A 12,304-nucleotide genomic window follows, 5' to 3' on the forward strand; every position below is an offset into this window, starting at 1 on the left:
AGTGGTTCCATTCCCGCCCACTCAGAGCATCGCAGAGAGCCTGCGCGAGAAGCAGCTGAAGACGGACTCGCGGCGGAGCTCCGTGGATTCCGCGGGATCGGGGACAAGCGGGGAGGTGGCTGCCATCAACCAGTCATCGTCTGCCATCATGAGCGGCCAGAGCACGCCCCCTGGGAGGATGAACAGCACCGTCATGACGCCCATCGGTGAGACTGCCTTTGCGAATCACACAGACGCTGCTCCTCTGCCTAAACTTAGGGGTATTGGTAGTTAATGAGGCGCCATGTGTTCATTTCAGACCAAAAGTGTATGTATAGTGATGGCATTAAATTATTGGTTCAGATGGACATTGGGTGTTGGAATGGATGCTCTCTTATGGACACCAATGCAATATCCCTTTGTAGTATACTGTGTATGCCATGGATCTTGTGAATGTGATATTTTATGATTTGGGAGTTGTTTAGAATGAGTTTAGAATTTAGAATGGTTGAATTTGCAATTAAGAACCACATTGACATTGTGCTAAGTTGTAAATTCATATTGCAGTGCCTTCTATCCAATGGTATATTTTGTTGGGTCATAGTATCATTTAGAAAAAAGTAATAGATAATGAATGAATGAGGAATCACCAAAATGGATGATATATTAAGATGAGACTGCCACTAAAATTTGTTGTGTTTTGGTCCCCTAATCATGCAGGTACTGGAGCTGGCACCGCAACCCTGCACATAAATGCTTCCCTCTCACCGGCTGACCTCCATGGCATGTGGTACCCCACCGTCAGGAGAACGCTGGTCTGCCTCTCAAAACTCTACCGATGCATCGACGTAAGATGATATTTCCGACGTGCAATTGATATCCCGATTGCTGTAAAACCAGACATTTCAGCATGCATGAAACTATTGCAAATTCTGCGAGGAGCCGAGATTTGCAAAAGTGAAATACTTACACGAAAAAGGTTTTGTGCACAATGCACTGAACAACAGTGGGAATTCAGGAAAGTCATGCCACGAAAGTGGTTGTCGGCTCCAATTTGCAAAAGTTTCATGCCACAAATGTTTCTGGTTTAACAGTATACATATGTACCTCCGCCCATGTAGGCTGCCTGAGGCGTTATTTAAAGATGATAATGATTTTTATGATCCATGATTCAAACAGTTCTCATTGTTTGATTGTGTTTCTTTGGTGCAGAGAGCCATGAGCGTATAAAACTCCTGCTTGTATTATCTTCACCCTCTCTTTTTCGTCTGCACAATCCATAATTACAAGTGTCACATATGTGGGTATTTTGTTTATATTCTTTCACCAGTCACAATTGACATATATTGAAAGCTTTGTAACATGCAATGCTTGAATTTGATGCTTGTTCATACTTCCCCAAGATTGAGGGGTACAAGTGATTGAGGTTGGGGTTGTGATGATGCTGCACATTTGTCACCAGGGTCAATTGTATGGGTGTTGCTGTTACGTAATCATGCATAGCAACAGTGTCATCACAAGGATGATTTGAGGTCGGGGCTCTGGAGCCTCTAGGCTGCTCACTTGTTCTTTCATTCTCAGAAGGGTGATGCATGTGCCTTGCAGTAAATCAAGCCTGAACATTATAGGATTCTAACACAAATTGTAGAAACCAGTTAGAAAACATGTGGATTTCTGTTGAAAAGTAATTGGTGGAATTGTCAAATCCAGTCAAACAGTACTCTGTCTCGTGCTCCAGCTGTGAAATTTTTAACAAGAATATTGAATCAATCAATTCTTCCTTTGTTTTTATTTTCTTCCCGCGACAGAAATCCATCTTCCAAGGTCTATCACAAGAAATCTTGCAGTCCTGCATCCATTCCCTAACCGTGGCCAGCCAGGGCATCATCAAGCGGAAGGTATGGAGGAGTTGCCATGGCAACAGGATTTGCATTAACATCTCTTGTGTAGGCTGGGATGCTCTCACACTGAGATCAAATAAATGACTACTCTTCTATATCATTTTATGCACGTTCGTGCAGCTAACATAAATTACTGTCATTACTGATAAAGTCACCTTGTGAGTAAAGAGTCCTCATGGAAGTTTATTTTCTTCCATTGATACGAATGAAATTGTGGGCATGCATAAAAATCTCCAACCGTCTCAAGCTATTGAGTAGAATGGATGTGTTGTGCTCTTACACATTCCATTCAGCCCCAAGGAAATTGAAATTTGAAAGTGATAATTATAGTACAATAAAGGATTAGTTGGATTCAAAGTCCCATTGAGCTAGATGTAAACAACCCATTGTTTCTACGGAAATGTTTTCAGTAATGTTCAGATTGTATTTATAAATGCACATCATTTGTATTTTCAAAGGAGAAAAGGAAAACCAGATGATCAGAAATGTCAAAATTTCAATTCCTTTGAATTTTTCAATTCCATGGGTATGAAAACTCCTTTGGTTTGAAGAGCTGCAGTTTATTTACCTATTGGAGGTTAAACGGACTGGTACCATTTCTCTTTATTTTTCAGACGCAGCTTGATGGTCAGTTGTTCCTCATCAAGCACCTGCTGATCCTGAGAGAGCAGATCGCACCGTTCCAGGTGGAATTCTCCATCAAGGAGACGGCGCTGGATTTCAGCTCCATGAGAGGTAGGGAGTCGCTCTCTTAGTATGGTGCAAAGCCACATCACAATCTAGAGTTAGCTACTATACTTGGAGTGATATCAAATGAACAGCATGGCAGAGGTTTCATTTCAAAGTCAGCCCCGAAATAAGTCAACTTATGGAATTTTGAAGATATTGCATGTTTTTGCAAATCAGTGATACCTAGTGCCAACCACATCCTCAAATTGGCAGCAAATTTATGATGATACCATCCCCTCGCAAGTCTCCTATTGAACTGTACACAAATCTGCACCAAATTTCCATTTATTTTCACCACGTTTTATCACATGATAAGAAAATCTGCTAAGAAATCTGTTTTCACCTTATTTTGTGTGTCTTGGGTTCCTCCATGATAGGAATGTAAGGTTTTGAAATTACCTAGATTTGATTTTATTTGATTGAGTCTGCATTACATAATTGTGCAATTTCCCTATTTCTGAACTAAATGTGTTTTTCTCTTTAAGATGTTGTTTTTTTTTTTTCTTATCCCTTTTTTTTTTGTTCATTATGAGAATGCAGTTTCTATCATTTCATTGTTTATTTTTTTTTTTAGATTTTGGCAGCCCTGTCATTTTAACTTTACTTGTACCTTTGCAAACCTCGCCAGTGTACGTGTAGGACGTAAAACAGTCAATTTATTTTGATCAAATCATGAAACACTTAGCACAAAAAACAAACACACAAACAAACACTCTGAAATAAAAGTTATTTAAACGCTGGTATAAATTGTGTGTAGGATGAAATGAGCTGTAAGAACAAAATCTCCCACATAATTTTCTGTGAATTGGCATGAGTGATGGTAGTTTCTAGAAGTGTACTAGATGTGTGATTTTTTTTTTTTTACATTTAATGGATTTATGCAGGTCATGCAAATATAATTTGTGGAATTTACCCATGTACTGTATACCTTACCCTGTAGAAACAAATTTCCCTCTGTACAACAAACTTCAACCAGAACTTCTTACTTGGCCTCTGAGTTATCACCAACAGTGTGCTACTTTGGCCTTAAAGTAAACGCTGACCCAAGCATACACTGTGCGAGTATCAAATCAAAAGTTCATGAAAGTTTTGGTAGTGTTGGGGTGGGGAACAGGGTAGCTTGAAATGGTTGTTCACATAAGATGGTTGTATGTAGCTGTCAGGTTTTTTGCACATTCCATATACTGTAAAACGAAGAATGTTCACATGCATTTTAATTTTGCGAATTTCGTGAGACCCAAGATTCACAAAATTAAAATGCACGCGAAAGTTCTTTTCTACACTATATGCATTGAATGTTAGAGGTAACTTGTGAAAATTTCATGCCGCGCCAAAGGCTGTCGGCTCTAATTCGCGAAAATTTCATGCCGCATAAAATATCGTGTTTAACAGTATCCATTCTGGTGATCACACTGTAGGCCTATTCATCAGGGATGGTACATTCACCCAGTACCTAACTATTGGAACATGATAAGGATATGTTTCTATTAAAGGTTCTGCTCACTTGTGCAAACATATAGAACTCACATCCGTCCCTGTTAATAATCATTTCTCATTTACCTATGTTATTTTGATTGCTGACAGCTGTATTCAAAGCACATTATAATTTCCAAGTCTGCAATCCCTTCATTTCCCATCATGCCTCTGGCTATTCCTTTTCCCAACAAGACTGGATGCATCATACCAAAGGTGGTGGTGAATGTCTGAATGTCGGCCTCACAATGAAACTGGTTCAAAAGTTTTTAAAAAATTGTAAAACAGAATCACGTACAGCACATGTTTGATTAAACACACACACACACACACACTTATGTTGCTGCACAGTAGCCACTGTGTACTTTCACACATTCCACATTATCAGCTGGATTCAATGTTATTGAAGGTTTTGGAAAATAATGCATGATATTACCAATTCAAAAATCCCTGACATGTGCGAAGTGCCCGTCATTTGTTGGTGTTGTTATAATTGTTGTTGTTGTTGTTGTTTTTGTTGTTGTTGTTGCTGTTGCCTCTTCTATTTGAAGCAATGGTACAATATGTACATTATCATGTGGAGTCAGGGATATTCTGAGATGGAGCTTCAAGTTTGAATCGGATATATATTTTCTTGCACTATGATCTTTTAATTATTTATCTCTCCTACAAGGTTTCAGACGGTATAATTTGGCTATACGATGTGAGGCAGGTTGAACTCCTCGTTTTAAGGATTTGGATAGGAAGCGGGGGAGGGGAGTGGGGAGGTGTAGTTGCTGAGGGAGTTTCAAGGTTTTGTATACAGCCTGCAAGTAATTCCCTGTTTTGTCTTTGAGAAGTAGATAGATGAATAAAAAGATAGCTAAATAGATGGATGGATGGATAGTTAGATGAATGGATAAATAGATGGATAGATGGACAAATAGATGGATAAATAGATGGATAAATAGATGGATGGATAGTTAGATGAATGGATAAATAGATGAATAGATGGATAGATGGATAAATAGATGGATAAATAGATGGATGGACAGATGAATAGATAAATTCTTATAGAGATAGATAATAAATAGATAGATATGGAGAGAGCAAGAGGAAGAATACATGGCAAGAGACATAAGAGACACCTGTACAGTCTTCTTTGAGCATGTACAGTGTTCTTGGACATGCATCCATGTAGGGTATGCTGATCACCTCATCAAAGCATTTTGTCACAACCCCCCCCCCCCCCACAATATATATTACTTTTTTGTCTTCTGTTTTCTCAGGGCCAAAAATGCCAAGTTCAATGACTTATCATTTGTAACGAAGATGCCCTCTTACTTACGAAAATGTGAAATGAGGAATACATCGTATTTTGCTACTTTGAAGGGATTTTTCTTCTTTTTATCTGTCTGTGATCATGTAATTATCTTTTCCTGTGTCTGAGGAATGCTTAAAAAAACACACTTCAACTACACACAATCTAAAATGTAGCATGTCATTAAAGGAATAATGATAATAGGTCTGATTTTGATGAAACTTTTGCCATTTCTGTTCATCTGACTTTACTTAGGAATACCAACTTCAACATGATTTAGAATTGTGCTCTAATACAGTACCACCCACCTGTGTACCTGTGACAGTTCCAACAAGAGTGTGTTTGCACTAACATAGGGATATACACCTCAGACTTTCAATTTCAAAAGACTTGTCCCGACTTTGGACAGCAGTAATAATATTGATAATATGGTCTTATATAACCAGGGTAGCCTCTTTAGTGTTCTCACTCCTCTTCCAGAGAACCTTGCCATTATTATTACCCCCAGCATTACCAGGTATCCATTAATGTTACACCTGGGTCACAAGGGACATGTCTGGCAAAACACATCTAAAATTGTCCAAGGACGAACACTACTGGCAGGATTTGAACCCCAGACCTTCTGTTTCCAAATCCAGAGCCCGGTCCACGATACCATGGTACTCACTTTGGTATTAAACAAACTGACACCCCAAAGAAGCTACAAATAGTATACTCTATGTAGCCCGAATTCTATTCCATCAGAATACACATACCTTCTCATGTGTGTTTCCTCGTCGTGCAATGCCAGTTCCATGAAATGCACTCGAACAAGTGAAAGAATGATTGTCTTCCTTTTGTTGTTTTTGTTTTTCAGTGGCTGCATTTGGACTTCTCAAGAAGCGGCGGAGCCTTTTCACGCTCAGCAGTAATAATGCATTCCTGGAGTTCCTCTTTGAGGTAAAGGTCCCGTTGCCTTGATTATCACTACCAAGTTCAGAATAGTTATTCTTTAGTAACTGCAAGGTCATTTTCCCATGATTCCTTTTGTGCAGTCTTAGAAGTGGATATGCTAATGCACTTAATGGATTGTTGGATACTGAACGATAATGGCTGGAATGTTGTGGTCATTGTTTGCATCAATATTCTATTACGGTTTTCCAACCACAAGATATTGATTTTTTTTTTTTTTTGGACAGTTTGTAACAGTTCACTTGTAGACATTCACAACAATTATTTTAACCGCAATTTTCTACTTCATAGCTTCATTTTTACATGATATCAGAGACCCTGCTAGAATGTCAGACAATTCATGTTTGATTTTTTTTTTTTTTTGTAAACTGGAAAAAATTGTCAAACAGTGCCTTTGATTCAATGTGTAAGTAGCAAAGAAAGTTTTCTCCCAGGACGTATATCCGTTGAACCATTGCATATGTACATGTATCATACCACTTTGAGAAGATATACAGCTGTAGCACGACATGTTTCAAATATCAGTATAATCCCTCTCTAAATCTTCTTACTTCCCTCTCTGTAGGCATTGTCTTAAATGTTGTCCTCTCCTCTATCTCTTCCCTGTGTCTTCCGTATTTTCCCATCTCTGTTTGTGTCACATTTTATTATATTGTCACTGTATCATCTCCCAAATTTGTCTTCCTGAAGTGTAGGCTAAATCTATGTAATTTGATTCTTCATCCATTTATTTGGATTTATTATTTTCTTGTTTAGTCTTAATATATTTTTTAGGGACCTGCATATCACAAGCATCTTTTTTTTTAGTGGGTCCCTCCATTTTTCACTGTATATGTTTGAAACTTATTGGTAACTTTTGTTTGTATTGCAAGCGTATTTGTTTTAGAAGAATAATGATAGACAATCGATTTCGCTCATTTGAATACTTTGTTGATTTGTGTTCTGCTCAAAAATGAAATAAATTTCAAATTGACTTGAATTGAATAGAATCATTTACTATGATTTCTCTTATATTGTTGTATTTTACTTCTCTAGGGAGCACCGCAGGTCACAGAGCACTACGTGGACTCCAAGAAGGATGTTGATAACCAGCTGAAGTGCACATGTGAGGTGTTCATCCGACACGTCACCGACTCGCTCGCTTCCGAGCTCCAGGCATTCCTAAAGAAGGTGAGATTTCACGCTCGGATTTCAATGCGAGTTTTGCGTCCATTCTCATATTCAGCATCTACAACCTCTGTGTTGAAAAGAAGTAACGGTAGTTTGGGACAAAATAAGCCAGAATAAGATTATCTGAATTAGTTTCTGACAGTAACAGTGTTTAATACCTCTGCCAAGGAGGATATGTTTTTATCAGCATTGGTTTGTTTGTCTGTCTGTTTGACTGTTTACAGAATAGCTCAAAAAGTTGCAACGAATTTGGATGAAACTTACAAGAAAAGTTGTCAATGACACAGGGAACAGATGATTACATTTTGTTAGTGATATGGATAACCATTTGGATCCAGGAATTTGTTTGAATTTTGCGAAGAGTTGTTTATCAGTGGCAAATAGGTCAACAAACAAGGGAATTGGAGGTGCCCATATGCGCACTGAGTACGCGCCCAAGAGCACAGCAGGAAGCTAAGGTAGAGACTCTAAGAAGGCTTCTTTCTCATTGGGAAAAAGGTCCATTTCAGCAAGTCTGCACTCTCTGAGTGCTTTTCTAATTCAAAAGGCAATCAGTTTCAAGAAATATTGACAAATAACATAAGAAAGAAAGTGATTGTTTCTTGTGATGTTATTTTTACTACCAACTCAGTTAAGCTACTGACACGCAATTCAAAATATCAAGTCTATAAAGGGACAATTAATCAAGGCTGCATGAAAAAAAAATATTTCAATTCAGCGACCTTTTGAGTATCCGTCAAGTGTTGTCGCGAAAAAAAACTTACCCCTAGTTTCCCCGACTGTTCTTTATGTCAGGCTCAAGTCATTGTTGATCTCAACCAAGAAGAAGGAGGAACAAAGGTCACTTTGAGGTCACAGCCTTTTGCTAGCCCAGGTATGTCAGAGGATGAAGTCTTTACTTGGAGGATGATACAGTGATCTGTGTCCCAATTCATAAAATATGTTGGGACAGCAACTATTGCTAGAGTAGCAACTTCTCATAGCAACAGCCAATCAGGAAACAGGATTTGTGTCATTATTGTTTGAGTTTGAGTTTGAGTTTATTTGTAACAACAACATATGTACAAGAAAGTTTGAATACATAATGGTTATTTAACACTACACTTTTGTGTTAACATCAACATTAATACATAGCACACATAACTGTCTAAACAATCTAAAAACATATCAAATATATAATGGATAAATGATTAAGTAATCTAGAACTATTTATCAAAAAAAAAAAAAGAGCTTATTAAACATACATTCGATGGTAATAATGTACATAATGAGGTTGCTAAAAGAACCAAGAGATAGCACAGGTGCTAGTAGGTGTTGGTCCTTTAACATGTGTTATATAATGAACAAATAAAATATGTATAGAAATGCTGTTTTAATGTTATTGTTGTATTCATATTGTCATTGTATGACTTGGAGCTTTTGCAAATGCACTCAAGGATCTGATTCAACCTTGAAAGGAAATAGTTTATTGTATTGGCTCATGGTGTTTATAACCAGCTTCTCTTGTTGGGACACCTTGTAGTCTCATCAGGAAAAAAAAAGAACCAGATTATTTTTAAGTGTCTGTTAACAAACGCACACGTATAGTGTATGTGATGAAACAGTTTTTATGCCTCTACCATGAAGTGTCGCTGGAGCCTTTATTTTGTTTTGGTTGTCTGTCTGTTCTGCTGTCTGTCCTTCCATCCTTCATGAATCGATTTTGTGGATGATGTAAATTATTAAAGATAAGAAAATGTATGTTTGAGGCATCTGGATCAAGAAGCATGAACTTTAGGGAGGAAAACTTATCAGAACAATCCAAATCTAAAATGTCCGTCTCTGCAGAGCGTGTCCACGAAGTGGTCGGAGCTTCATACAAGCAGATCAAGAGCCAGCTTCCCAAAGTCTTTCAGAGCATGGCCCTCTACCTTGCCAACAAGGACACCGAATACATTCTCTTCCGGCCCATCAAGGTAAACATCCGCATCTGCCATGCCCCGGTTTTGTTTTAATACAGGCAACTCCCGTTACAAAGAAGTCCTCTGAGCCAGCAGTATTCTTTCATTATACCAAAATGTTGCTATATCTATACAACGGTAAAGTACATAAGATATAAAAATAGATGATAATTTTGGGACCTGAATTTTCACTCTGTTGTAAGGAGAATTTCATTTATAGCCATGTTCATAATAATAGGAATGCACTGTACCATGGTGCTGCATATCCAGCCTTAAGCTCACTCTTTGTCACACTGACAGAACAAAAACAAAAACAAAAACAAAAACAAATCAAAAATCGAAATTATCTCTTTCAGTTATACTAGCAAGTATACAAAACTTTTGTCTGAGATTACAATCAATACTGCCATGTCTGCACTGGATGAACAACAACAACTAAAAAGAAGGTATCAAATAATTGTTGTTAAGGTATGGTAAATTAATATTACTTGCCACAAAATTAAAAATAAGGTCTTGCATAAAGCATTCAAACATTTGTCCCCTCCCACTATTGGGATTATTTGAATTGATTGGATGAATAAGTGAGTCATGGATGATAAACCAGGCGTGAATGCTAAATGAAAATTTGGTGATTATATGAAAAAAAAATTGTGGTCTTCCAACAACAGACTGGAGTGCAGCAGGCATATCAGCAGGTGGAGGAGCTGGTAAATAACAACTACTCAGAGGAAGACAGGCAGATCATAGCATGTCCAACAAAGGAACAGGTTAGTTGAAGAAAGGGTACCATTCTCATGTTGCCACACAGACATGTGAGATGCATTTGAACTATTGTGTCTGTGTAATGTCCTTTGAATGCATTCGGATTGCTTGTTGTTGTGTTTAAAAAGCAACCTGTCCAGTCAGTGGTTTCTCATGAAATATCTTTCCCTGTGGTCAAACACTTTATTTTGAAAATAAAAACCCACCCCTAAACATACACATCAGACAGTTTAGTGCCCAAAGGAGTTTAGTCTCTTGCTTATACATGTATGAGCATACATGTATTTATATTGGTGTCTTGTGCTTTGTTAGAGCTTTTGAAGTGTGCACATATCCCAGAATACACCCCCCCCCTTCTAAATCATGGGCATTTCCTCAACAAGAACATTGACAGTAGCGTCATACATGAAACAGCGTTTATATCATATGCAGGCTGTAAGAGCGCATCTTGCAAAGTTCACCCATATCATATAAGTTAAAGGAAGAGTTCAGTTGTTAGCATCAGGTTCTGTAATCATGTATACATGTATATATTGTGAGATGTTTCTTTACTTTTGTGTGTTGATGTGCTGCCTTGTTTGTCATTGACGGAGGAAAAAAAAAACACTGAACAAAACTGAGTGAGCTTTGCACATAAGCAGAGAAAGTACTTAATGATGTATGGCTGTTGTTTGATGATGGCATTCTAGATCTCTGTCTAGAAGACTTCTTTTAGACTTTCATGGGGATGCTCGTATCAATTGCCAACAGAAAATTTGACAGAAGAGTCGTCATTGATGATTCTGAGTGATGAGCGCAGGCTGATTGCTGAAAAAGACCGGGAACTTGAGAGCAGTAATAAACCCATCACAGCTGTCTTGATATAAAATGTATAGTAGGTGATATTACTATCATTGGTTTCTATGTTCATTTCTGGGGTTCTCATATTTGAATATTTGTCCCTTCCCCATAAATGAGAGGAGGTGATGATGATGATGATGATGATGATGAATGATAGTGAAAAGGGAGATTAATGGGCAAAAATGAGCAGAGCAGTTTATACATGAAGCACATGAGGGGGGTGTTTCATAAAGCTGTTCGTAAAGTTACGAATGACTTACAAACGACTGGTGATCAGTTCTTGTGCTGAATTATTGAAATTCTGATAAGTATAGCACATCAGAACTGATCACCAGTCGTTCTTAAGTCGTTCGTAACTTTACGAACAGCTTTGTGAAACAGGGCCCTGGTATGTATTTTTGGAGAGACTCATCAGAGACATACATAGGGTAGCAGCAGTTTAGTAGTGTCATTAAATAGAATAGCTACGTAGTCTATGTAACAGTGCTGTACACTCTGTGCAGTGTGACTGGCGACCTTGTGGGGGTATTTTATGGCATGCTGGTTGTGTGCACATGTGTAGTCATGTGCTGCAAGGGTTTCTGCAGAGAGGGGTTGTGTTTGATGCAAGTGAGATCAAATTTGTTCCCCTTTGCCCGTGTTGGCTACCAAACAGTTGCCGATGGGTGAAAAGGTCATAATGGTTTGTGATTAAAAACACTGCATGCATCTTTGCTGCTATCCAACGTTCGATGTAATTGTAGGAAAACTGTGTTGCACATTTGAATTGCATACATACACATGCTTTTATGCGCTTGTTACAGAATATACTGCCCATCACCAGGAAAGCTGGAAGAGGTGACTAAGGCATTCTGTAATTTTCCAGACTCTTTCCAGTTGTGTATAAATTTGTCTCACTGTACTGCAGAAACGATACAAGAAAGCCACTAATCAAGTCAAACAGAGTTATGAGAAATTGGCAGTGAGGCTTATGTGCATTTGGGCCGGCAGGATTTTGTGCATTAATGTGCAATTATTTATGCTAAATTCAAACACCGACAGTACCCTAGGTGCCTATTTCGTAAAAGGTTTATAGGTTCTAATTGCAAAAACATTTTTATAATTCAAAATTGTGTCAGAAAGTCAGGTCATTCTTTTCACAAATGTGTCAGATTCAATATTTTGCAACCAAATCACAATATTTTGACTTGTTTTCTTTGCTCTTTTCTCCCTTTTTTTTTTTGGGGGGGGGGAGTGTGATTACATGTCCACAACTCGAT

At 38.1% G+C, this 12,304-nt stretch overlaps 1 protein-coding gene across 1 annotated transcript in view; it reads left to right on the forward strand.

Annotated features, from left to right (window-relative positions):
* LOC140244506 (conserved oligomeric Golgi complex subunit 3-like) overlaps nucleotides 1-12,304 on the forward strand; it is a 32,633-nt gene that overhangs the window by 12,820 nt on the left and 7,509 nt on the right. Inside the window, exons 13-21 of the mRNA XM_072324135.1 lie at nucleotides 26-206; nucleotides 700-827; nucleotides 1,788-1,877; nucleotides 2,495-2,615; nucleotides 6,239-6,321; nucleotides 7,369-7,503; nucleotides 8,299-8,377; nucleotides 9,331-9,458; nucleotides 10,112-10,210. Of these exons, the coding sequence (XP_072180236.1) occupies nucleotides 26-206; nucleotides 700-827; nucleotides 1,788-1,877; nucleotides 2,495-2,615; nucleotides 6,239-6,321; nucleotides 7,369-7,503; nucleotides 8,299-8,377; nucleotides 9,331-9,458; nucleotides 10,112-10,210 (1,044 nt within the window). The remainder of the gene's footprint in view (nucleotides 1-25; nucleotides 207-699; nucleotides 828-1,787; nucleotides 1,878-2,494; nucleotides 2,616-6,238; nucleotides 6,322-7,368; nucleotides 7,504-8,298; nucleotides 8,378-9,330; nucleotides 9,459-10,111; nucleotides 10,211-12,304) is intronic.

This window comes from Diadema setosum, chromosome 21 (genome assembly GCF_964275005.1).
Source record: "Diadema setosum chromosome 21, eeDiaSeto1, whole genome shotgun sequence".
In the NCBI taxonomy this organism is placed as follows: Eukaryota; Metazoa; Echinodermata; class Echinoidea; order Diadematoida; family Diadematidae; genus Diadema; species Diadema setosum.